This window comes from Grampus griseus, assembly GCF_964374135.1.
Source record: "Grampus griseus genome assembly, chromosome: 11".
In the NCBI taxonomy this organism is placed as follows: Eukaryota; Metazoa; Chordata; class Mammalia; order Artiodactyla; family Delphinidae; genus Grampus; species Grampus griseus.
Genome location: NC_139005.1, coordinates 41856109 through 41879874, shown reverse-complemented (window position 1 = coordinate 41879874; position 23766 = coordinate 41856109). Strand labels below are relative to the sequence as shown.

The 23766-nt window shown below is 56.9% G+C and overlaps 1 protein-coding gene and 1 long non-coding RNA gene across 3 annotated transcripts; both read right to left on the bottom strand.

Annotated features, from left to right (window-relative positions):
- Window positions 1-10596: 10596 nt before the first annotated feature.
- On the bottom strand, window positions 10597-18545 carry TAMALIN (trafficking regulator and scaffold protein tamalin; the record flags this gene model as incomplete). 2 transcript variants are annotated; one of them, XM_082666991.1, is made up of 8 exons in its annotated part: window positions 10597-11767; window positions 12226-12292; window positions 12839-12905; window positions 12998-13091; window positions 14244-14346; window positions 14452-14506; window positions 16111-16160; window positions 18263-18545. In XM_082666991.1, 8 exons carry the CDS (start codon window positions 18512-18514, stop codon window positions 11259-11261), a joined length of 1197 nt encoding a protein of 398 aa, XP_082523117.1. In that variant the 3' UTR covers window positions 10597-11258. The 2 variants fall into 2 exon arrangements, with proteins under 2 accessions (XP_082523117.1, XP_082523118.1); XM_082666992.1 differs by lacking the exons at window positions 14244-14346; window positions 14452-14506; window positions 16111-16160; window positions 18263-18545 and adding an exon at window positions 14177-14201.
- Window positions 18546-19828: 1283 nt separating this feature from the next.
- LOC309830303 lies at window positions 19829-22240 on the bottom strand. The gene is made up of 4 exons (XR_014297471.1): window positions 22089-22240; window positions 21853-21958; window positions 20680-20753; window positions 19829-20067 (listed from the first exon to the last, which is right to left on the bottom strand). It is a non-coding gene; the product is annotated as an uncharacterized lncRNA (long non-coding RNA).
- Window positions 22241-23766: the final 1526 nt, after the last annotated feature.

The window sequence follows — 23766 nt, the reverse complement described above, 5'->3', positions numbered from 1 at the left end:
GTCCAGACACAGAGTCACAGAGGACGGGCAGGGCCTCCTTCCAGAGAGGGCCGGGTAACCTGAGCTGCCGGCAGGCCCTCAGGTCACCTCGGGAGAGGTCAGCTGATGTGCCTGAAGACCATTCATCATGCCCCCAGCCCAGCCCGGCCCTGCCACGGCTATTTCCAGCCTCAGGGTACGGAGCAGCTTATGTAACAGGCTGGCAGCCAGGGGCTGAGCTGGGGGCACTTGTGGCAAGGGATGGGCTGCCCCCACCTCCCACGGTCAGGCCCGCCCCTCAGAGCCCCTGTTCCACATGTGGACGTGTGTGGTGGGAGCTCACAGGCCTGGGTGGAATCACTGGGGACAGCCTGGTGGCCCCCAGCACACTTTCACTTCCTCTCTCCCAACCTGGCCCGGAAGATGACCCAGTCTCCTCCCTCCCATGGACCTGAGGCCACCAAGCAGTGTCTCCTTCACCCCTGAGCCCTGCATGGCGTCTGTTCTCTCACCCTCCCCTGAGGCTCAGAGGAAGAGCCAGGTGTGTTTGCTGCTGGCCCCTCTAACAAATGCCTCTACCCATCCCCGACGCCATTTCCTGACTCCGGTGGGGAGTGGGAGGTATCCCTTGGAGGTTAAGCGGGGTTCAAATACACGTGTCCACATCACAGCTTTGGGCGAGCTCTGTCAGCTGGCTGAGCCTCAGTTTCCTGTATGGGAAATGAAAAATCATACCTCTTTTTCCATGTGCCTGTGATCACGAGGGCTTAGGAACCCATTCTGGCAAGAGGCAGGTTATTCAGGTTTGAATCCCACCCAATCTGTGTGGCCTTGGGCAGTTTACTGAAGCTCTCCATGCCTCCGTTTCCTTGTGGAGAATGCAGACAGTGACACGACCCATCTCCCTGAATTGTAAGGGTCCCATGAGTTTCTACACATAAAGCACTTAGTGCCTGGCGCAGGGCAGCCCCATCTAAGTGTTGGCTATAATTAGACAATGTCTGGAGATCACTTTCCTCAGCCTTGGCTCCTAATAAGCTCTTGGTGAAAGGTAGTTATTTTTAACTTCTTTCTCCTTCACTATTTTAATCCCTTTCATAAACCCACCTTCACTTAGCCTTGCAAGTGCCCTCTAATCTCTCCTCTTTTGTTGCTAATCTGCTGCCACTACCAATAAAGGCATGTGTAAATTATATTCCCAGGTGTTTACATTCACAAAACATTTCACACACATTCCTGTTTGGGCTTCACAGCAAACCCAGGAGCCAGCCATGCAACTCCTGTCATTGCCCTCATTTTGGAGAGCTCAGGATAAGGTGTGATCTGTCCAGAAGACTCAGCTGCTAAGGGGTGTGTCCAGGACAGCAGTCAGGGTATTCCAACCTTGGGCACCGGAGCATGCCGGATGAGGCGGCCAGCCCAATGCCAGCCCATGCCAGCCCCCCGCTGCCAGTGCAGATTAGCACAGGGGGCCCTCCTGCTTCCGGTCCCAGCCTGACTGAGCGCCCACAGAGTGGGAGGAGAGAGGCCTGTGGGCTTTATAAATATCTCCATCCTAGTACCAGCCCTGGGAGACCCCAAAATGCTGTGTGGTGGTGCCCTCTACTGGACAGAAGTGGCTTCTACTGGGCTGCTGCCTCTTTGAAGGAAGAAAGGCAAGTGGTAGATTTATTCATATTTGCACAAAAATCTGTCCAGGGCCTACTATGTGCCAGGCAGTCTCCTAGGAGCCACAGAGGTGGAGGAAAAACTCAAAAAGTCCCTCCCTTCCAGGGAGATACATTTAGTGGGGAGATACAGATAAAAACATATGCAAACTTATAAGCTTTTGTACAGCAAAGGAAACCACAAACAAAACAAAAAGACAACCTACAGAACGGGAGAAAATATTTGCAAATGATGCAACCCACAAGGAGTTAAGTTCCAAAAAATACAAACAGCTCATACAACTCAATAACAAAAAAGCAAACAACCCAGTCGAAAAATGGGCAGAAGACCTAAATAGACGTTTCTCCAAAGAAGACATACAGATGGCCAAGAGGCACATGAAAAGATGCTCAACATCACTAATTATTAGAGAAACGAGAATGAAAACTACAATGACGTACCACCTCACACGGGTCAGAATGGCCAGCATTAAAAAGTCTACAAATAACAAATGCTGGAGAGGGTGTGGAGAAAAGGGGGCCCTCTTGCACTGTTGGTGGGAATGTAAGATGGTGCAGCCACTATGGAAAACAGTATGGAGGTTCCTCAAAAAACTAAAAATAGAACTACCATATGATCCAGCAATCCCACTCCTGGGCATATATCCAGACAAAACTACAATTCAAAAAGTTACATGTACGCCTATGTTCATAGCAGCACTATTCACAATAGCCAAGACATGGAAAGAACCTAAACGTCCATTGACAGATGAATGGATAAAGATGTGGTACATATGCACAATGCAATACTATTCAGCCATAAAAAGAATGAAATAATGCCATCTGCAGTAACATGGATGGACCTAGAGATTATCATACTAAGTGAAGTAAGTTAGAAAGAGAAAGACAAATACCATATGATATCACTTATATGTGGAATCTAAATATGACACAAATGAACTTATCTGCAAAACAGACTCACAGACATAGAGAACAGACTTGTGGTTGCCCAGGTGGGGATGGGGGTGTGGGGGAGGGATGGAGTGGGAGTTTGGGATTAGCAGATGCAAACTATTTTATATAGAATGGATACACAAGAAGAGCCTACTATATAGCACAGGAAATGATATTCAATATTCTGTGATAAACCATAATGGAAAAGAATATGAAAAAGAATGTATATATATGTATAACTGAATTACTTTGCTGTACAGCAGAAATTAACAAAACACTGTAAATCAACTACACTTAAACAAAATAAATTTAAAACACATACGTAGGACTTCCCTGTCAGCCCAGTGGTTGACTCCGCTTCCACTGCAGGGGGCACGGGTTCGATCCCTGGTGGAGAAACTAGGATCCCGCATGCCCCAAGGCGCAACCAAAAAAAATATGTAACATAATGCCATGTAATGAGAAGTGCTATGAAGAAAAACAGAGCAGGTCTAGAGAATGACTGGAGGCTGCTAATGATGAAGGAACAGTCAAAGCGACTTCTCTGAGGAGGCAACAAGGTAGCAGGGACCGCAGGGAAGTGAGGGGAGGCGGAGACATTTTCTGGAGAAAAAGCTAAGGAGGCCCAGGATGAGTTGGAGGGCCCCAGAAGGGGAATTTCTGGATGGGCTGGAGGAATAATGAGATCCACGTGGCCAAGAATGGTGTCAGGGTGGGGCAAGCTCAGAGATGGAGACTTCTCCCTTTCTTACCGTTATGGCACATGGAGAAGGGAGAACATCGTAAGTGCTCTGAGAAGCAGGCGGCTGGGAAGAGTACTGCGCAAAACACAGGCGGCACGATAACACCAGCTAACAGGTTCTGAGCTGGCTATGCCCAGGGCTTTACCGCAAGCCTGTGAGGTGGGTACTCCTGACATTACCATTTTGCTGAGGAGGAAACTGAGGCTGAGAAAAGGAGACGTTATGTGGTTTGCCCAAGGACGGAAATATACAGTCACAGAGCGAGGACTTGAATCCGGGTTTGTCTGACTTCCAGAAGCAGGCTTTTACGATGATTTGTGCTCTTGGAAAAAAAAAAAGACAGGACATAAAACAGCATGCAGAGTATGGCCACATATGCGATATATATGTTTATTATATAATTATATTTGAATTATATAATAAATATATTTAATGCAAATGTGATCATATATATTACATGTATATTATTTTTTAAAGAAAAGACTGAAAAGCAATGCATCAAAATGTGGTGATCCCAAGGGATAAATTAAGCCCCTCCTTCCAGAAGGCGGGAGAGAACACCCTTAGCTTTAACAACGACCACACCTCATCCTCAGATGCTCCCTTTCAGTTTACAAAGTGTTTTCTTTCACTGTCCCGCATTTGGACTTCACGACTGCTATTTCACAGGGAAAGAAGCCAAGGCTCAGGGAGACCGCGACTCTGCCGCAGACAGCCTGTAACAGAGTTGGAACGAGGACCGACATATACATGGTCGGAGTCCTGCAAGGGTCAGGTTAAGGAAAGGACAAGGAAGGCCGAGAAGTCAAGGAAGGTCCGAAAATAAGTGGCCCAGGGGGCAATGAAAGGACGCGGCGACGGAGGTGAAGCAATTCCCTGGTCTTCCCAGCAGAGGGCGACACCTCCCCCAAGCTCTGCAAACCACCCGGGCTACGCCCCCCCCCCCCCCCCCGCAGGGACAGCCCCAGGGAGCCGGGCGGAGCGCAGGGGCAGCTTTCCCCGGATTCTGAAGGGTCTGCGGGCCGTGGGGCAAGGGATGAAGGGCGGGCCCGCAGGCGAGGCTTCCGGGCGCGGGGCGGGGGTGGTGGGACGGGACGGTGTGGGCGTCCGCAGTGGGGTCAAGGGTGCTGGGGCACCGCGCGCCGCTGTGGAGCGAGAAGGTCGCGGCGTGGGCGGGGGGAGGGCGTGCGGCGTGGATGTGGGACTTCCTGAGGAGGCAAGACTTGCTGCTCCGGGGAGGCGATTACTCGCTCAGGCTTTGCCACCTGCTTCCCTCCCAGCGAAACGAAACCCGGAGTCCCCTTCTCCACCCCCAACCCAGCTAATGGCGGCCGCACCTCTTGGCTGGGACCTTACTCCGCAACTCAGCCCCTCAGCCGCTCGACCTCGGGGTGGGCGAAGGTGGATGCTGCCCAGCTGACTCCAGTTTGTGCACCCAAGTGGCACTTCCACCCCCACCCCCATTTCAACCAAGTCCAGAACTTGAAGGTCAGTCCTGAAGCGCCTCGGGAGCTCATGGGGCTGCTCCCCCCAGCACCACCACCAGTCTGATCTCCCCCTGCTGACCCCAACTGCTGGTCTAGACATGAACCCCGGCTCAGCCCCAGACTCCTCTCGCCTGCCACCCCCCCGCCGCCCCCCGACCGTTGGCTACACCCAGTCAGCCAGCAGGTCCTGGATACCTGTGTCGTGTCCCTATGCCCCACTCCAACCAAGGCAGGGACATAGATGTGTCCAGTGGGCTCTCCTTGCTCCCGAAGAGCTCCCAGTTTGGGGGGGGGGGAGAGGGCGGAGGCAGGGGAGTGGCCACCACACATCCCAACACTTACACCGTGAAGCAGAAAGTGTTTCTGTGCCAGTGGGAGGCTCAGGTCCTCAGCTCCCTCAGGATGACACGGATGACAGGACCTCAGGGCGTGCCTGAGTTCAGTCAGTATTTGGAGTGCCAAGGTTCTAGGTGGGACGGAGTTCAGAGGCCTCCGGAACCATCTTCATTCAACATCCAATCAATAAATCCTTACTGAGGGTCTGGGGTGTTTTTAAAAAATCCCGATGCTCCAGCCCCGACCCAGAACTCCCAAATCAGAATATTATGGGGGGACTTCCCTGGTGGCGCAGTGGTTAAGAATCCGCCTGCGAATGCAGGGGACACGGGTTTGATCCCTGGTCGGGGAAGATCCCACATGCGCAGAGCAAGCAAGCCCGTGAGCCACAACTACTGAGCCTGCGCTCTAGAGCCCGCGAGCCATAGCTACTTAAGCCCCTGCGCCTAGAGCCCGTGCTCCACAACAGGAGAAGCCACGGCAATGAGAAGGCCGCGTACCGCAACGAAGAGTAGCCCCCGCTCACCGCAACTAGAGAAAGCCCGCGTGCAGCAACGAAGACCCAGTGCAGCCAAAAAACAAAAAAAGAAAGAAAGAAAGAAAGAAAAAAGAATCTTATGGGGAGGGGTAGGGTCCTATCTTTGGTTAAATGTCCCCCAGGCGATTTGTTGCTATAGTTGGTAACCACTGGTCTTGCATTCACTTAACCAGAGACCGTGTTCCTCAGCACTAGTGGGGCTTGATCTGGGCTTTCAATCAGGGTGAAATCTGGGGAAAGCTGAAAGTGGGACCTGGGTGGCCAGTCACTCTGGTGGGGGAAGGGAGTTGCTGAATGGACTGGCCAGCTGTGTGTGTTGGAGGGGACCCTGTTAGTGACTCTTTGGGGAAGCAGTGGGGAAACAGGGACAGTATTTGCATAATCTTTACTTTTCGCAGATTTGTGTGTTCTCTACTGAAAGGCTAAACTCCAGGAACAGAAAATTCGCTGCCATTTAGGAGGTGTCCCTTATAGCAGCAATTCTTTGTGTCGCAGTTTAGCAGCTGCGCTCCTCCCCTCTCCCCCCTCCCACCCCAGTCCCGGAGCCTCCAGACCATGCGGAGTTCCCTGCAGAGAAGGTAAGCTGGTTGAAATCGTTGGAGTTGGATGACTTAAAAGTTCTGAATTCATTCTTCACTCCCTTCAGGCATACCTGCCTTCAGTGTTTTTTGAATGCCCACTCATTACCAGGCCCAGGAATGGTGTCCGAGAGCTTCAAATGGGTTGTGCGGTTCCAAGGAGGCCCCGCCTTGTAAGGGCGTGGGAGCGTGGCTGAAGAGGTGGGCTCGAAGGCGGGGAGCTGCCGTCACAGCTTGTTGGCGGAGGGGAGGACCCTACTTCTGCCCCACCCTGTTTCCCGAGCTCAGGGCTGAGAGGTGCAGTGTCCTGAGGTTACCACCAGGGGTCAGGCGCACCTGCTCTGTTCACCAGCGTCTGTCTCATCTCTTGGCTATCTTACTCTCTGAGGAATCTTCCTTGGTCCCTTGCCCTTTCTCTCTCACTTCTCTCGGCCTATCACTCCCTCCTTTAGGTCATCCCATCCAGCCATCAATGCAGGACCAGGCAGGCTCCCAACTCGACAGGCTGACGTTTCTTCTGACACTTGGAGAGTCCCACAGCCCTTCTCACTTCCCCAGCTTCATGAGTGACGGACTGGTGAACAGAAAGTGTCATCTACTGTCTCACTGTTTCCCCTCCTGCTGCCGTTCAGCTCACGTTCTCTGGTTTTGTTTCCAGGCAAAACAGGAGCGTTTATAGGTTCCCTCCTTCTAACAGGTTTTCTTACGTGTGTCCACAAAGCACTTCTCTAAACCCAAGTTCTTTTGTGACCCCTCAGAACCCAGTGCCAAAAGCCCCTCCCCACCTCACTCCAGGACAGCACCCACATCCAGGAGCCTTGATCCCTGTGGACCTGATCTCCTCCTCCTTTTGCTGTCTGCTACACCTCAGACCCTGCTCCCTCAGGTCCCACCATTCATTTACCCTCCGTGCTCCCACCTTGTTCCCCACGAGTGAGTCTTACAGCTTTGGAGGTTCAATTCCTCGAAATGATTCCTTACCACCTTGACCCTGTCCTCACACTCCTTCCTCGAGGAAGACTTCCCTCTCCCCAGTCTAGGCTCTAGAGACAGATCTGAGAGAATGCTGGCTGAAGCAGGTACCAGCTGTACTACCTTATCCTCTCTGATCCTCAGTTTCTTCATCTGTAGAATGGGCTGTCAGATATGCTGTGAGGCCTAAGTGAGGTGATGGATGTGGACGTCTTAGCACAGTGCTGGTACCTAGGGGATGCTCTGGGAGCCAGTCTCCCATCCTTTCCTTCAGGACAGCTGCCATCCCCACTGTCCCCCAACTCCAGCCTGCTGTCAGGAACCTGCCTTTGTCTCTGTGCACTGGCTGCTTCCGCTTCCCCCACCGCCCATGGGCAGAGCTCTGGCCTGGGCAGAGGGGGACGAACCAGGGGACTCAGGGCCATGCAGCCACCATGATTGAGGGGATGGGGCAGATGCAGGGCTCTGTGGGGACCTCATATCTGAACTCCATCTGCAGGACTGTGTCCTCAGTCTACCATGCATGAGACCTGGGGTGGCGTCCACACTCCTCCTTCCTGTAATTACTAGGGGCCCCTTATGGCCTGGGGAGGAGGAGGGCTCCCACAGAGTCCCCTGAGGCTTTGAGAGAACCAGAACGCTGGTGGGAGGGGAGGCAGGGCAGGGGGGATACCGACCGCACAATATTCCAAGTCCCTGCTCCTTTCCCATCCACCCCCACCCCTCCACCAAACACGATCCCTGGGTTAATTTTTAGCATCACAGCTCTCACATTAGTCACTCCCTGTCACCCCACCTACACGGCAGGAGGCTGCTGTGCTGGTGCCGTCATTCCGTCAGCTGAGAGGTGGGATCCAGCCCCACCCTGGGCACCCCCTCACTCTCCTCGGGGTGCATACGGCCAGCCAGGAGCCCCCCTTCAGCCTGGGTAAGCGGTGCTGACATCACTGCCAACGCTAGCTGCTTGGTGGGGGAGGGGAGGGGAGGAGCAGGCTGGTAAGAGAAGGGCTGGGAATCTATTCTAGGAGGAGAAAGCCAGGGAGGCCCTGGCAGCCCCCCACCCCCAGGAAGGTGCTAGGCTATGCCCAGGCAGCTGGTCTCCTGGCAGCCAGGGGCTCTGGGAACAAAGGTGCGAGAGGGCCCCTCCCCTGGACCTGAGCCCCTGGGAGCCGCTGTCTGTCATCACTGCAGAGCAGCTGTTCAAACAGGGAGCTTGGGGAAGCTCCGTTTTCTTAATCAAATGTCCTCCCTCCCCAGGACCAGGGAGGGCAGGGCAGCCAGGTGCGTGCGCCCTGGCTGGAGCCGACAGCCAGCCCCGAAGGGATTTGGTGAGAAGGACCCACAGATGCCAGCTACAGATGGTGCAGGGCAGGGGCCTCCCCACCCCACCCTCCAGGGCTGAGAGGTGGGTAGGTCGTGGTCACCCCTGTGCAGGGCTGGCCCCAAGGAGGCATTCCCATATATTGAGCACCTGCCACACGCTAGGTTGTGTGAGTCCCTGGAGCGGTGTTAGTAACACAGCTGAGTTTCCTGCCTTAGAAAGGCAAAAGGCAGATACAAAAGAAGTCAGTAAAATTACCAACTGAGAGTAAGTGCTATAAGGAAAGAAAAATAGAGGGCTCAAGGTAAAGCATAATGGGGACAGGGAACTTCTGATCAGATCACGAACATCTCTTTAAGGAGGTGATGTTTAAGATGAGATCTGAGGCTGGAGGAACCAGTCTTGCAAAGAAGACTGTTCCAGGCACAGGGAACAGTATGGGCAAAGGCCAGAGGCAGGAAAGAGCTTGGCATATTTGAGAATAGGACTAGAAAGAAGAGTGTGGCTTAAACATGATGAGTGACACAGAAGGAGAAACGATTTGCGCTTGAAGAGAACTGCAGGGCCCAGATCCTGCAGAGCCTCGTGCAGGGCATCCCAGTACAGTTGCAGAGGTTGTGCACTGCACAGAGGCTCGCAGCTGCCAAATCGCTGGGCCCGCGTGGCTGCCGTCAACCCACAGGAAGGGATGCGTTTTTGTAATTTGTCTGCCCAGAGGGACAACACATTATGGTTAGGCCACGATAAAGAGTTTGGATTTGATTTTTTTATTCCAGGGGAAACCATAATGGGTTTTAAGCGGAGGAGGGTTGCGACCCAATTTCCTTTTTGGAAAGATCACCCTAACTGCTGTGTGAAGGGGTGGTCCAGGGGTGAGAGATGAAGCAGGGAGCCATTCAGGAGGCAAGTGCAGTGGTGCAGGAGGGAGAGGCCTCCCTCCCGCCACTTAGACCTCTCAAAACCACCCCTTGTATGCTGATTACTGCCAGGGAGAAGCACTCAGGAGGCTCAAAACTCAGGCCCAACTCTGCCACCTACTTTCTGTGTGACCCTGGACAGGTCACTTGCCCCCGGTCACCTCAAAGAAGGTGGTGACCACCTCTTGAAGATGCTTTGAGCACACACTGTATTTATCGAGGCTCTATTATGCGCTAGCGTTGGGCAAGAAATAAAGCAGCGAGTAAGACAGGAGAGGTCCCTGAGTCGTGCTGTATGGAGTGTATATCCTAACAGGGAAGGGAGCCAGGCAAAACCCAAAACCCATCCGGGTCGAGACAGTTTCAGAAGGGGGTGAGCAGTATGACGGAAATAAAACAAGGCTCTATCAAAGCAGAGGGTGCGACAGTATTTTAGACCAGATGGGACGGCTTTGGGGAGGCCAAGCTGAGCGCCAAAGGAGTCAGCTATGGACGGAGCAAGTGCAGAGACCCCAAGGGCAGGGCATCTGAAGTGTACCGTGGGCGAAGTGGCCAGAGCAGGGAGCGAGAGGGGAGGCAAGAAAACGAGGCAGGCAGGAGTCAGATATCCCTGCGTAAGAGCTGGAATCTTATACTAGGAGTGATGGGAAGCTTTGAGGAGTTCTAGAGCAATGAGTGACCAGTGATTGGGCCTGTCACAGGTTGGGTGGGTGATGGCTAAGGTCTCCTAAGCAGGAGACCCCAGACCCCTGGGAGAAAGGATGCCAAGCAGTTGTTTACACAAGGATAGTTCAGAAGTATAGAGGAGCCTTGACCCCACCAGTTGTGGTATTTGGGGAGGGAAGTTCTAGATACATTAAACACGAGACCCAAGTTCTGAAGGGGTGTGGGGCCTCTAGTTCAGGCCCATACATGTAAGTTAAACTCTCCCAGTCTGTTTCCCTGGCTGCAAGCTCCGAGTAAATTAGATGTAAAATATTGTGTGTGTGTGTGTGTGTGTGTGTGTGTGTCTGTGCGTGCGCGCGCATGCTGGGGGTCGGGGTGGTGGAGTCAGAGCTTGCCCGAGCCCAACCCTCCCCCTCGGGCAGTCACCACACTGACACAGATGCAAAAAACCGTCAATTTTATACAGTCTGTGGTTCAGAAGCAACAATATGCAAAACGGTGGAACAGTCTGTGCTGCCCCCATCCCCCCAAGACAGGCCCATTCCTGTCCCCCAAGGGGCAGAGGACCCAGGACCCCTGCCGGGCAAGACCCCACTTAGTTACAGGCTCCTGGGAGGGGCCAAGCCCTTAGGGGTCAAGGCTGGGAGGGAGAGGGACCAGCGCTGGTTAACTGGAACTATGTGGGGGGATGGGGAAACGACTGGGCATAGGCCATTTCTCCCCAAGGCCAAGGGTGGGGAGCAAGTAAAGCTGAGGAGAGGGCTTCGTGGGGCAGGGTCCTCTCACCCGGAGGAGGGGTTTTCTTGGACACCCCACAAGGCACTACTGACCCAGATGTAGGATGGCACGCCCCATCTTTGGCCCCGGAACCTCTCCCAACCCCGAGCTCGCCTAGCTCTCCGTGCCCACCTCCCACTGTGGTTCTGGGGAGGAGCCTGGGGCTCGGGTTCATTCACCACTCTGCACAAGCCAGGAAGGCAGGCCAGCTGGGACTGGCGAGGACCCTCTCCCGCCGCCTTGGGCTCCCGGAGTCTCCGCGGCCAGGCGCCCGCCCCCGCCCCCTTTTTGCACTGGCTGGAAAGAATAAATAAATAAATACCTTCCCCCGCCCGCCCCCGCCCCTACAGCTGGCTCTCCTCCTCCTCCAGGGAGCGGTTGAGTCCGGGGATGAACTTGAGCAGCCGCCGGCGGAAGCTGCGGTACTTGGTTTTGCGCAGGCCGGAGCCGCACAGGGCCTGCTCGCGGGCCTCAGTCCAGAGAGCGCTCGGCGCGCCCACGCCGCCGCCGCCGCCGCCGCCGCCGCCCCCGGGGCCCGCGCACCGCACGCTGGCGCTGCGGCTCAGCACCGCCCGGGGCCCTGGGGTCGGAGCGTCGGCGGGGCCCAGGCCGGGCGCGCGCGCGGGGGGCGGGGGCGGCGGGGGCTCAGGCGGTTCAGCGCCCCCGAAGAAGCACGTGTGGTAGACGGCGTCGTCCGCGTCGCCCCCGGCCCGCCGCGCGCCGCCGCGGGAGCCCCCGGGGGCGGCCAGCAGAGGCCCGAAGGGCAGTGAGCCCGGGAGCAGGCCCGCACCGTAGAGGCTGGAGCGCACGGACTCCAGCGTGTCATAGATGCTCGGGTCCTTCACCACGAGGCCTGCCGGGGCAGAAGACACGAGGGAGGGCCGTCAGAGGGCACGGGTAGGAGACCTCAGCTCCTTCCTGTTGACCATCTGTGTGGCCCTTGGGCAAGTCACAACCTTGAACCTCACTTCTCTTGTCTGTAAAACAGGAATTATACACTCAGATCCTTAGGAGGGTCACTTATGACACAAGAGCCACGGAAGGGGTCTGAAACAAACTCTGGGAGCCTTCCTGTTCCCATCTGTGAAATGGAGATGGTGCTATCTCGTACTTTCCTTCAGGGAACAACTGTGAGAATAAACTAAAAATGTGTGTGCACCAGCCTGGGGCAGCATTGTACCCAAAGTAGTAGCTCAACAAACCTTTCTTCACTTTGGAGGGGGAAGTAACCCACTAGTTCTGCGGGGGAAGCAGGAATGGGGGTATCAGTAGGGGTGCAAGTGGCCCTTCACACACCCCTCATCTACTCACCGTGCACCAGCCGCTGCTCCTGCACCATTAGGGACCTGTATTCTCCCCACTTCTCATACAGGGTTTGCTGTAAGAGACACGCCCCGCCTCACTGTCAGGAGCTAGCAAGAAACTAGCAGGAGGTGGGTACAGACTGAGGGATCAGGGAGTACACAGAAGAAACCCTAAGGTTAAAAGGAGGTTCAGGACTTCCCTGGTGGCGCAGTGGTTAACAATCCGCCTGCCGGTGCAGGGGATGCGGATTCCAGCCCTGGTCTGTGAAGATCCCACACGCCGCCGAGCAGCTAAGCCCGTGCCTCACAACTACTGAGCCTGTGCTCTAGAGCCTGCGAGCCACAACTACTGAAGCCTGCACGCCTAGAGCCCGTGCCCCGCAACAAGAGAAGCCAACGCAATGAGAAGCCCGCGCACAGCAATGAAGAGTAGCCCCCGCTCGCTGCAACTAGAGAAAGGCCGCGCGCAGCAACGAAGACCCAACGCAGCCAAAAAAATAAATAAATAAAATAAAAGGAGGTTCAAGCAGATAAACGACCCCTAAAAAAGAGTGCGGCCGGTAGGGGCAGGGGCTTGGGAAGAGGAGGGTGGCGACTGGATGTTATCTGGGCTGCTTTACCTTCAGGTACTGCAGACGAGCCTCCAGTTCCGCCTTCCGAATTGATGTCCCGTACAGAGTTTCCAGTCTGAGGAGGTTGGGGAATCAAAGGTAGGGTGGGGAAACACTGAGAGAAGCTGAGCTCAGGAATCCCTCAGGGACCGCGGCACTTGGACGTACCTGAGAACGTTGCCAGACGCCTTAATGATGTCAACAATTTCCCGATGCCGGATGCCTTCCACGTTCAGGCCGTTGACACTAGCGATGGTGTCCCCTGCCAGGCAGAGAGGGGATCAGAATCTGCTCCACGGGGCATGTGGAAGAATTCCAGCCACCTTCGCCAGAAAGGGTAGGGGTAATGACCCCACAAAATTCTCCTGAACTCCCTACCCCCAGTCATGGTTCTGGGGAGATCATGTCCAGGCCCGGCACCCCAGCAGAGGGGCCGAGGCCCTCAGACACCCACATTCTCACCTCACTCTCAGGAAGCTCTGTCCTCAAAGGCTGAGCCCTCCAGGCAAGCCTGGGCTGCCCCCAGAGCTGGTTATTTTGGTCCAGCCCACAGGCTGTCATGACACCCAGCCGAGACAGGAAGGGGGCAGGGTGAGAAGCACCAAGCTGGGAACTAACACCGGCCCCAGGCATAAGAAGCCTCAGCTCTGATACCCTGGGCCACTGCAGAGCCCCCTGACCTCAGGCAGAGCAGGGCACCATCTCCGAGGGCCCATTTCCCATCTGGAAAAGGGGGTGTGGACCCCTGCGGAGGCTACCATGGCGATTAGGAGGGAGGGTGGATGTGAAACTACTTTGCAAAGTTGCAATATACCACTTAGCTACCAGGGGCTGCTGGTAAATAGGCAGGGAGGTAAGGGCTTAGGGAAGGAAATGGTGACAGGACTGGGTGGGGGTCAGTTGGCTGTCCCTTCCTGGGACTTGGGACTCTAGATTTGGCCAATTCGAAGGGTCTCCTACCAGTGGCACCATTTCCTTGTTAGAGGAAGTATCACAGGTACCCCAGTGTGGGGCCAGGTTGGGAGCAAGACAGACCCTGATCCTCGATATCAAGCGGATCTAATGGAGTGGTTCCACCCCGCCTCCTGCCCACGCTGGACTGCCAGATCGCCAGGGGGAGGAAAAACAGCGGCACCAACACCTGCCATTTACCAGGCCCTGGCTCTGTGCCCAGGGGATTCCCTCACCACGCTGACGTGAGGACATGGTATTGCCCCCAATTTGCAGATGGCACTGCTCAGCATCACACAGTAAATGGCAAGTTTGCCTAAGTCCAATCCATGCTTCTTTCTGGCCTTCTCAAAATAGGAGGAGGAAGGGAAATTGTTTTCAGAAGAGATTTCTTACCCCCTCTGCTTGGGAGTAAGGTCATACCCCTCTTCCCAGAGCCCTGTGTCCCGGGTTCACGCCTCACCTGGTGTGAGCCCAGCCAGCTGGGCAGGGCTGGACTCATGAACCCGGCAGACAAAGGTCACCATCTCCACGCGCTGCTCCTCCCGGTGGTGAAGGCCATAAGTCTGTAATAAACAAGGGGACCCTCAGCCCAGGGGTGGGGCGAGATCCATCCAGCCCTCTGACCAGCCTCCCAAGCCGTCCCTCCCTCTGCACTCAGCTTCTCCCACCTGGATCTCAAAGCCGAAGGTCTGGTTCTCCTCCTTCTCCAAAGTCAGCACTTTCCTGCAGGAGACACAGGGGCCATCTCATCAAGACTGTCAGGACTAAAAGGAGCTTGCCAGTCCCATAGCATGGCCCCCCGCTAGAGCTGGGAGTTTGCTCTGGTACATCCAGGCAGGGTTCACTGTCTCCAGTGACAAGTCACACTCATCACAGGTTGTCGGAATGTCCTTCTCCCATTCGCAGCTGAAATCAGCTTCATTGAGCCACACAGCATCAACCCAGCCCCTGCTGGGGGAGGCACGGGGACAGCTGACCCCCAGAGCCGGTGGACTAGCTGAGTTTTTCAGCCACACTCCCAGCTTTCTAGTGAGCCCCAGAATACTACTTACTGACTTAGCTGAGGCCCCAAATTCGGCCACAGCCTGGAGCACCGTCCGCTGCAGAGCCCTGGGGAGAGGGCTGGCCCCACCCCCAGAGGCCAGTCACGAGGCTGAGCCCAGACCACAGCTGCTCCTCCCAGCTGCGGTGAGGCCAGCCCACCAGATGTGAGGGCTGGGGGGAGGGGAGCCTCGAGGCCGCCCCTTCCCGCACTGCAGGCCTGCCCACTGGACACAATGGTCTGGAGTAGCTCCAGATTCTCGTCTGCTGGGGGAGCCCAGAGTTTCCTCTGCCCACCCCCACACCCCCTTCCTTCCCGCCCAGCCAGAGGCAGAGTTAAAGCAGCCTGCAAAGGCCCCTTCAAGCCTCAGGGCCTCAGAAAGGCCCTGGAGACCCAGGCCTCTCAGTGCCCAACCTGACCCACATACCCCCCAAACGCTGAGCGGCAACTCCCCGCCCCAGCCTGAGCTCCTCCCTACTTTGAACGCAGGGCTTTCCCCCTCTACACGTATTGGGGCGGGAAGCAGGGTGACTTCTGTGTCTACTCCAGTGCTCTCTGGTTTTCTGGGAGGGTTGGCAAACTTTTTCTGCAAAGGGTCAGACAGTAAATATTTTAGCCTTTCTTTTCGAGACCTAAATTATTTGACAGCCTCCGTCCTATATTGTTCTTTGTTTTTATTTGTACGACCCTTTCGAAACATAAAAACAACTCTTGGCTCAAGGCCAGTCTGGCCGGCGGGCCACAGTCTGCCGATCATTTTGGAAGAAGCCACGCCCAAATCAGGATGGGACCTGGGCAGAGTGGGGCCTGAGTCAGCACCTACTTCTGCCCTCACCTCAGACCCTGCCTAAGAGGCCACCACAGGACGGGACCAGCAGAGGACTGAGATTTTGGGTGCAGGGGCAGACAGACTGGAGCAGCTGGACGTAGCCTGGCCATGGTTTGGGCCCTCGGAGTTTGCTGGGCTGGGAGGGCTCAGGGTAGCCCCGAAGACTTCCTGCTTCCCTCCTCCCAGATCCAGATCTCTCCGGGGAGGGGTAACTGGCAGGGACTGGGGGTGGGTTGAGGAGCACCTGATGACTCAAAAGTCCCTATCTCCTTCCTCTGCCACCCCCTTCACACAGCCCACACCTCCACCTGCCCCTCATTCCTAGCAAGGGTGCTGTGCTGAGAGGGTGGGAGAATGACTCCCCCCTGGCTGGGCTGAGATGCTGTGTCGTGCTGCCCCCAACCCAGCGCCTCACCCTTTTGGACCAGGGCAGGGGCTGCGGTAATGGTGACTCACCGCTGCTGTTCGGGACTCTGGCTGAGGTTCTTCCAGCGCAGTCCCGAGCCCTGGGTGGGAAGGAGAGTCAGGAAGGAGCAGGTGAGAGGGAGCTACCCTGGAGCAGATGGTGAGAGCCCTCCTTTGGGGGTTTCTCACCTGGGCTCTGGCCCTAGACCCAGCACCCCACTTCCTGTTGCCTGTGTGTCCGGCCCCAGCTCCACACTTACTCTGGTGCTGGCGTAGCTATCTGCAGAGTGCCACCACCAGCACCATTCCACAGCTTTCTCCCTAAGCTCTATCCCCACAGCCGGAGGACTGTGGGGGCACAACAGTCTCCCGGGTTCCAGATGCATGAACCTCTAAGCCCTGTGCTGGTTCCCAACCTGGAGGGTAGGGGGTTTCATTACTCTAGATAGAACAGTCTCCACCCCCAGGGTGCACGTCTGCGGCAGCTCAGGCCCCCTAGACCCCACAAGCTGAAGCAGGGGCTCTTCCCAGCTGTTATTCAAGGAAGGGCAGGGGGCCCCTGGGCTTGCCTATGAAAACACTCCAGAGGCCCCTGGGCCGGTCAGGTCTCTCCTAATTTCTCATTCACACAGAGTGGCTCGGGGGAGCCGGGGTCAGAGGCCCAGGTCTGGAGGGCTGGACTCTCAGCCTGAACATGGAAAGGCAGGGGACAGAGGGGCCCAGCCTCCTCCCTCAAAGTAGACTGTTTCAGGGACCAACTATGGATTCCAGCTGCAGGTGGCCAACTGTGCCCAGCTCCACCTGGGTCTCTCAACATTGCCATATATTTTGTTGCTTTCTGGGACAAAAACGAACAAAAAAACAAAACCTTGGATCTCAAACTTGTCCATAAGTCTCACTATACTTAAGGAGAGACATTGGGAGGTTTTTTTTTTTTTTTTTTTTTTGGCATGGCGGATGACAGAGCTGAGGGTCCCTACCTCTTTTGAGTCCTTGAGAAACTAAAGCAGTCTCTCTCCCTCCCTAAATTATTGATCCTTGGAAGAAGCCCAGTGTCAGACCAGCCCTTGTCCTGTGTGCCCCAAACAGCCCAGGGCCTTCCTGGTCGGTGCCCTTGTTAACCCTCCCCCCAGGCTGCCCCAAGGCCAGGAAGAGAAGGAAGCCCTCCTTCTCCAGAACCAAAGATTGGCCTCAGGGGTGGGGACAGTTCCCAAATGGGCCAGGGAGGAAGGACTGGGCCGCAGAGAGAGACCCCTTTGTCTTTCCACCCGATTTTCATAAAATGCAAATTCTCAACAAGCTGTTCATTGTGTTGGGGGGAGCCAGGGGCCAGGGGGAGAGGAGGGGAGCTGAGCTGGGAAAGGCCACCAGCCCCCTCTCCTTAACCTGGGTCTTGAGTTCCCCTTTCTGAGTGCTCGGGTCCCCCTCAGGCCAGAGGAAGAGCCGGCGCAGGGTGAGACTCAAAGGGCGGGCGCGGCCCGCATCCTTCCTGCCCCGCAGGCGCCCTGCGACCCCTCCCACCGCGTCCGGTCGCGGCTGACTTCCAGGGAGCGGTGGCCTCGAGCCCCGCACCTCAGACGCAGGGCAAGGCGGCAGGCCCCGAGTCCAGGAATCCGGGCGTCCCCTCGGAAGGGTCGGCGGCGCCGCACGCACTTCCCCCGCTAGAAGGCACGCGGCGTGTCCGCCGCCCTCCCCACCTGGAACCCGCAGACTCTCGACTGGGCGAGCGGCGGGACCCCAGCCCGAGGCCTCCCCGCTCCCACGGGAGAAGCCCGGGCGAGGCGTCCTGGGGACCTCGAGACGTCTGGACGCGGGGAGGCGGGGCTCGGGGGTGGCCGAAGACCAGCTAGGGCGAGGGGAAGGGGACCTGGGGAGGCGGCAGGAAGGAGAGCAGCGAGACGGGGCGGGGGCGCATGGGGAGTGGAGAGCCGCCAGGTCGGGGGCGGCGTGGAGCCGGGGTCGCGGGTATGGGGGATTGCTCCTTCTGAGCAGAGGATCGAGGGGACCCAGCAGGATCTGAACGTGTCCGTGGGGGATCAGCGGGCTGGAGAGGAATGGGGGAACTCGGGGACCCCAGGAGAATGGTGTGGGGGTCGGCAGGCGCGAATGGGGGCTGCTGCGGGTTGCGCGGGTCCTGAGGAAGGGACCCCGGAGGGTACCGAGAGCCGGGCGGGGGGCCGCGGGAGTTGGGGGGGATACGCACCTTTCGGCGGGGCAGGGTACCCCCGGACACGGCGAGCGCGCGATACAGCTCGGCCGGGTGATAGTCCTCCAGCGCCGCGTACAGCTCGTCCCCGGGGGTCCCAGGGCAGGCGGCTGCGGCAGGGGGGCCCGAGGCCGGGGTCGGGGTCGGAGGGGCTGGAGCAGCTTCCGAGTCCGGGGCCGGGGCAGCGGGGTCTGGGGTGGCCGCCGCCTCCTCTTTCTGCTGCAGCTTCCTGAGTCGGCGGAGGGTCATGGCTCCGGCGCCCCTCGGAGGCGGCGCTCGCTCCGCGCGGCGGGGCAGGCGGCGGCTCGGGGATGCCAGCCGGGAGGGTGGTGTGTCGCCTCCCTTTATAGGCTCGGGGGATCGGGGCGGGCGGGGAGCGGCCTCGCGGGGCCTCGCCCCCCGCACGGCCGGCTCCGCCCCCCCGGGGGGGGCAGCTGTCCCGGAGCCCCGCCCACAGCTCCCGAGGCATGCCAGGCTGGGGAAACTCTTGGGGACCGGAGTGCTCAATAGGGGGAAAAGCTAGCCTCAGAGGGGAGGGGGGTCCAGGCCATCGGGGGGCGGAGCATAGGTCTCCGTGATACCTGAGGGACGGGGAGCCTGTGAAGGGGCTTGTGCACGAGATTTGAAAATTTAGGGATGGATATCTTTGGAGATTCAAGCAGTCTGGCCGTGGAGCGACCGTAGGAGTCCTTAGGAGGAGGTCTGGAGGCCGCCCAGAGTAAGATTCTAGGAGACCCAAGAGGCTGCAGGAGACTTTAGGCAAGGAGAGGGAGGCAGGGGGAGGGGTGAGGTCCCTGATGGGAGGGAAGAGATGGTCCTGAACTAACTGTGCAGAAGCCGCTAGGGAGTGAAAGGGTCCAGGATTTCCCCCTTACCCAGCTGTCCCAGAAGAGTTCAAAGAGGTTGCCTCTCCTTCCCATGTCATGGGGAAAGGGAAGAGGGGGTAACCCAAAAAGTAGTAGACTTAATTCTGGCCTGTCCCCTCAGAAGGTCAGGAGTTGTTCCTCCTGGATAAACCTTTCCTCATCTCCTGATGTTGGAGCTCAGGTATCCTTTTCCCAGCCGATATATCCTTACTGTGGGGGTTGACTCGCAGCAGGGGATGTGACCGCGCTGAGTGGGTGCTCAGGGTTGGGGGATGGTGCTCAGCCATTATCTGACCTTTTTTGGGGAGCATCTTCCCCCCACCCCCGGCTGTGTTGCTGGTGGCTGCCAGGCCATGGGAGAGGTGGGAATGGCCCAGCTGTCGTCAGTGGTACCCGAATAAGAAGTGAGAGGAGGAAGTGGAAGGCCAGGTCTGGCATCTAAAGAGTGGCCAGCCACCGCAGGGCGTCAGCATCACAAGCTGGGGGCTCCACATCCCGACGTCTGCCACTGAACAGAAGCCAGGAATGTCCACATTGTCCCCTCCTCCAGTGTTCCCAAATCCGTTATGCCTTTACAGCTGACATTTATTGTGCTGTGCACACTGTTCTGTGTAATCTTTTACATCTTCTACATCCATGAATGAATTCATTTGGTCTTTATAACAACTCTATGAAAACAGATACCATTATCATCCCTTACAGAGGAGGAAACTGAGGCCCAGAGAGGTTAAGTAACTTGCTTTAGGTCACTCAGTGGCAGAGCTGATTCGAACCTGGGCAGCCTGGTTGCAGAGCTTGCAATCTAACCACCGTGTGATGCTGTCTTCCGCTGTTCTTCATTCACCCTATGTTGAAGCCCTGCTCCGGGCCAGGTTACAGAGGCTCTTGGTCAGGTAGGGAGTGATACACGCACCGGTGCTGTGTTAGATGCATGGCCTGCGGAGTACAGAGGGGCTAGTGGCCCATCAGCCTGCGGAGGCCAGGAAAGGCTTTCTGTCTCCTGTCTCTCTCAGTCCATGGGTCTGTCTCCGTCTTCTTGCTTCCTAGTCCCCTTGACTCCGTCTGTGTCTTCCCCACCCCCAGGCCCCTGGGGCCCCAGCCCCTACAGGAGGTGTGTGTGGGGGGGTGCTTCTTCACCCTGCAGTGATTACACAAGTCCAGATGGCAGGATGCTCGTTGGGTGGGGGGCAGGGGGTGGACTGGGGACTGCCACGAACCAAGTGCTAGCTCCCTTAGTGCCTTCCTCTCCCTCCTCCCACCTTCCCCCTTGGCATCACCAAGTGGCCATCAGCTGAGGGGCCGAGGGGGCGTTGGTGGGGAAACACGGGACTCTATTGTGAAGCATTAGCACAGATGGACCCCTGGACCGTCTGCTGCCTGCTCCTGACAGACGGCATCTGCAGCGGGGGTGGGGATGGGGAGGCGGGCAAAGGCAGCAGAGCCAATGGTTTCTATCCTCCTCACTCTGTGCTTACTCATGCAGGGACCCTCAAAAGGGCATCTTGTAAGCTCTTCCGTACCGCCACCCCACCTATCCCAGAGGCTTACCTAAGGGACAGCTCCTCGCCTGAAACCTGGAGGAGCAGACACCACGGGTGTCACAGCACCTGTGTCTGCCAGCCCTGTTGAGACATTCCTCCTTCAGACTGACGTGGAGACAGACAGAGACTGCCCATCAGTATCCAGGCCAGTCTGCCTCCCGACCTCCAAGTCAGAGAACAGCACCAGAGAAGTGAAGCTTACACCAGTTTCCGCCTCCTGCCAGGCAGGGCACCCTAGAGAACCCCAGAGTAAAGGTGGGCCCAGGAGATGCAATTTCTGTCACGTTCATTGCATGATTTCCTCAAACCCTAGAACTTCAGAGCCGGGAAGGGCCCCGTGGGCCGGAAAGGACACCAAGTGGTCCAAGTCCTTATTCAACGGAGGAGGCGAACTGAAGCCCACCAGGGAGGGAAAGATGGTGGCAGAACAGGCACTAGAAGCCACTAGAGCCCAGGTCTCCTGACTCTGGAGACTATTTAACTCAGCTGCTGGTAGCTCCCGCTGAGAGCTCAGAGACCCGCGCCTGCTTCCTCCTCCCAATCTTCCCAGTTTCTCCAGGGAGGTGATGGAGAGCCCAGGATGCCACACTGTGGGGTGGTGGTGCCCTCTGGTGGCCAAGAGTCTCGGAAAATCTTCAAATCAGACTCCGAAGGGCTGTCTGGCTGGTGCTAGCCCCCCTCCTGGAATCCCAGCCAGGTTTAAGGAGCCCCCAGAGCTCCTCTCTGGCCTGAGATGGTCTGTGTTCAGCTGAGACCCCAAGCCCCGCTTCGGTCACTGCGTTCTGGAGTTTCACACCTGTTAGGAAGTTGTGTGTTTGTCACCCAGCCGCAGGTGACACTGCTCGGTGAGAGGGCAGACAGCTGGTGGGCTTCCTCCGTGGAGGAACCTGCACACGTCAGACAGTACACCAGGCCTAAAGCTTTGCTTTTTCCGACCCTCCACGACTTCCTCCTGAGCCCGAGTCTCTGGTCTAGCATCTGCTCTCCTCATCCCATCTTCTGCAGCTCTCTTAAGGCTGGTGGTGGCGGGGGGTGGGGGGGAGGGGGGGAGGGAAGCATGCTGCACGCCACCTGGGGCCTCATATTAGGACACCTCCCCCTCTGTTCTCCTCCCCCCGGAAGGCTCTTTGCAAAAGCCCCATGGCTCTGGCTCCCGCAGACATCTGCACTCAATCTGTACCTTATTCCTGAGCGTGTCCCGGGCTTTCAGAGTGAACTCTCCAGGCTTTGCTTCCTTTGGATCCAGCTGTCCTGGCCCCTGGCTCTCAGGGTAGGCAGGGCTTGGCCTGTGGTAGGGGCACAGAGAGCGGGGGCTTGGCTAATGGACAAGGCCTAGGTGAGATCCCTTCTCTTTGGGACAAGCCCTTGCCCAGGTACCTAAGAGTCAACGGTCCCCTGAGTCCCGTCCTCGCCCACCTGCTCCAGCTCTAGGCTCCCATCAGGAGGTCGGGGCACTCAAGGCAAGAGTTCCAGAAGCCCAGCCTCCTCTGGCACCTGAGTTAATGTCAGGGCTCTCGCACAGTCATTTCATCCCAGGCCTGGGGGGCTGACCGGTCCGCTGGGGCTCCTCTCTGGGTACTGCCACTGCTTCTGAGTGGAAGGTGGGAGGGTGAGGGCCTGGGACGGAGCCGGCTGTGTGGGCAGGAATGAGGGGCTGGGTCCTGGCTCTCGGATGCTGAGGGAGGCCTGGGCAGCTGGTAGGCAGCTGACTGGGCAGGGAGCGGTTGTTTTCCTTAATGGCTCATATTGCCCAACTGTTTCCACGGGCTCGTGTCTGTGTGTGGCACTGGGGTCCAGGGGAGCTCAGCAGCAGGGGCGAGGGGGGAGGTGGATCCGTCATAGCCCAAAGAGCTAATTCTAGGGGGTCTGAGAGCCGGAGCCAGGCGGATATGGCCGTTTATTTGTTTTGGATACTGTAGCTTCTGAGTCTAGTCCCAGCCAGAGGCCAGGGACCATCTTGCCTCCTAGGTGGGATGGCAAGGTATCTCGGGCTTGAACAGGTTAGACTGGCAGGAGGGAGAAAGGGTCATCTCTCTAGTTTTCCTTACAGTATCCACAAACCACTTCTAGGACAAAGGGCACGTACTATCGTACCCCACCTCATTTCAGACAGGTACAGACGGCTAGGACAGAAAATGACAGCTTTTAGGGCCCCAGACTCCCCAGATCTCGTCTCTCTTGGCAAACACAGCTGCTCTGGTGGTCCAGCCCTGGTTCCTTCTCCCCAGGGACAGCATTGTACACAAGGCTAAGATCCTCCCATGGACTCCGCACTGAAGTCGGCTTCTCCTCACTGTCCACATCTGATCGCGCCCCCGAACTCTGCGCCCTTTCCACCGTCTCTCCCCGTCCTCCAGCTTTTCCTGCTCTACCACCTCGGCAATTACCTTCTCAAGTCAGCACTGTGTTCTCCCCCCCAGTACAAGTAAGATCACATCACTCCCCTGCTCAAAACCCATCAACGGCCTGTCATTCCTACAGCAGGAATGAAAAAAGAGGTGTTCATTCATGGGACAACTCCACATAAGCGAGCTGTTGAGAAGAATTTGGAGACCAGGTCGAGACTCAGGAGGAAAAACTACTGAGATCAGCAGTCTGAGGCAGTTGTCACAGGGGAAGTGATGGCACTGGTGGCTCTCGGGATACAGTCTTGACGGCTTAGCACAGGATGGCTCTAAGAGATTTCCTGTGTGCGCCCCTGGCTCTCTTGCTCTAGCCATACTGAACCTGTGGTTCTTGAGCAATGCACTTTTAAAAAATAATTAATTAATTAATTTCTGGCTGCGTTGGGTCTTCGTTGCTGTGCGCGGGCTTTCTCTAGTTGCAGCAAGCGGGGGCTACTCTTCATTGCGGTGCATGGGCTTCTCATTGCAGTCGCTTCTCTTATTGGCGAGCACGGGCTCTAGGTGCTCGGGCTTCAGTAGTTGTGGCACACAGGCCCTAGAGCGCAGGCTCAGTAGTTGTGGCGCACGGGCTTATCTGACCCGCGGCCTGTGGGATCTTCCAGGACCAGGGCTTGAACCTGTGTCCCCTGCATTGGCAGGCGGATTCTTAACCACCGTGCCACCAGGGAAGTCCCGACACACTCTTTTTG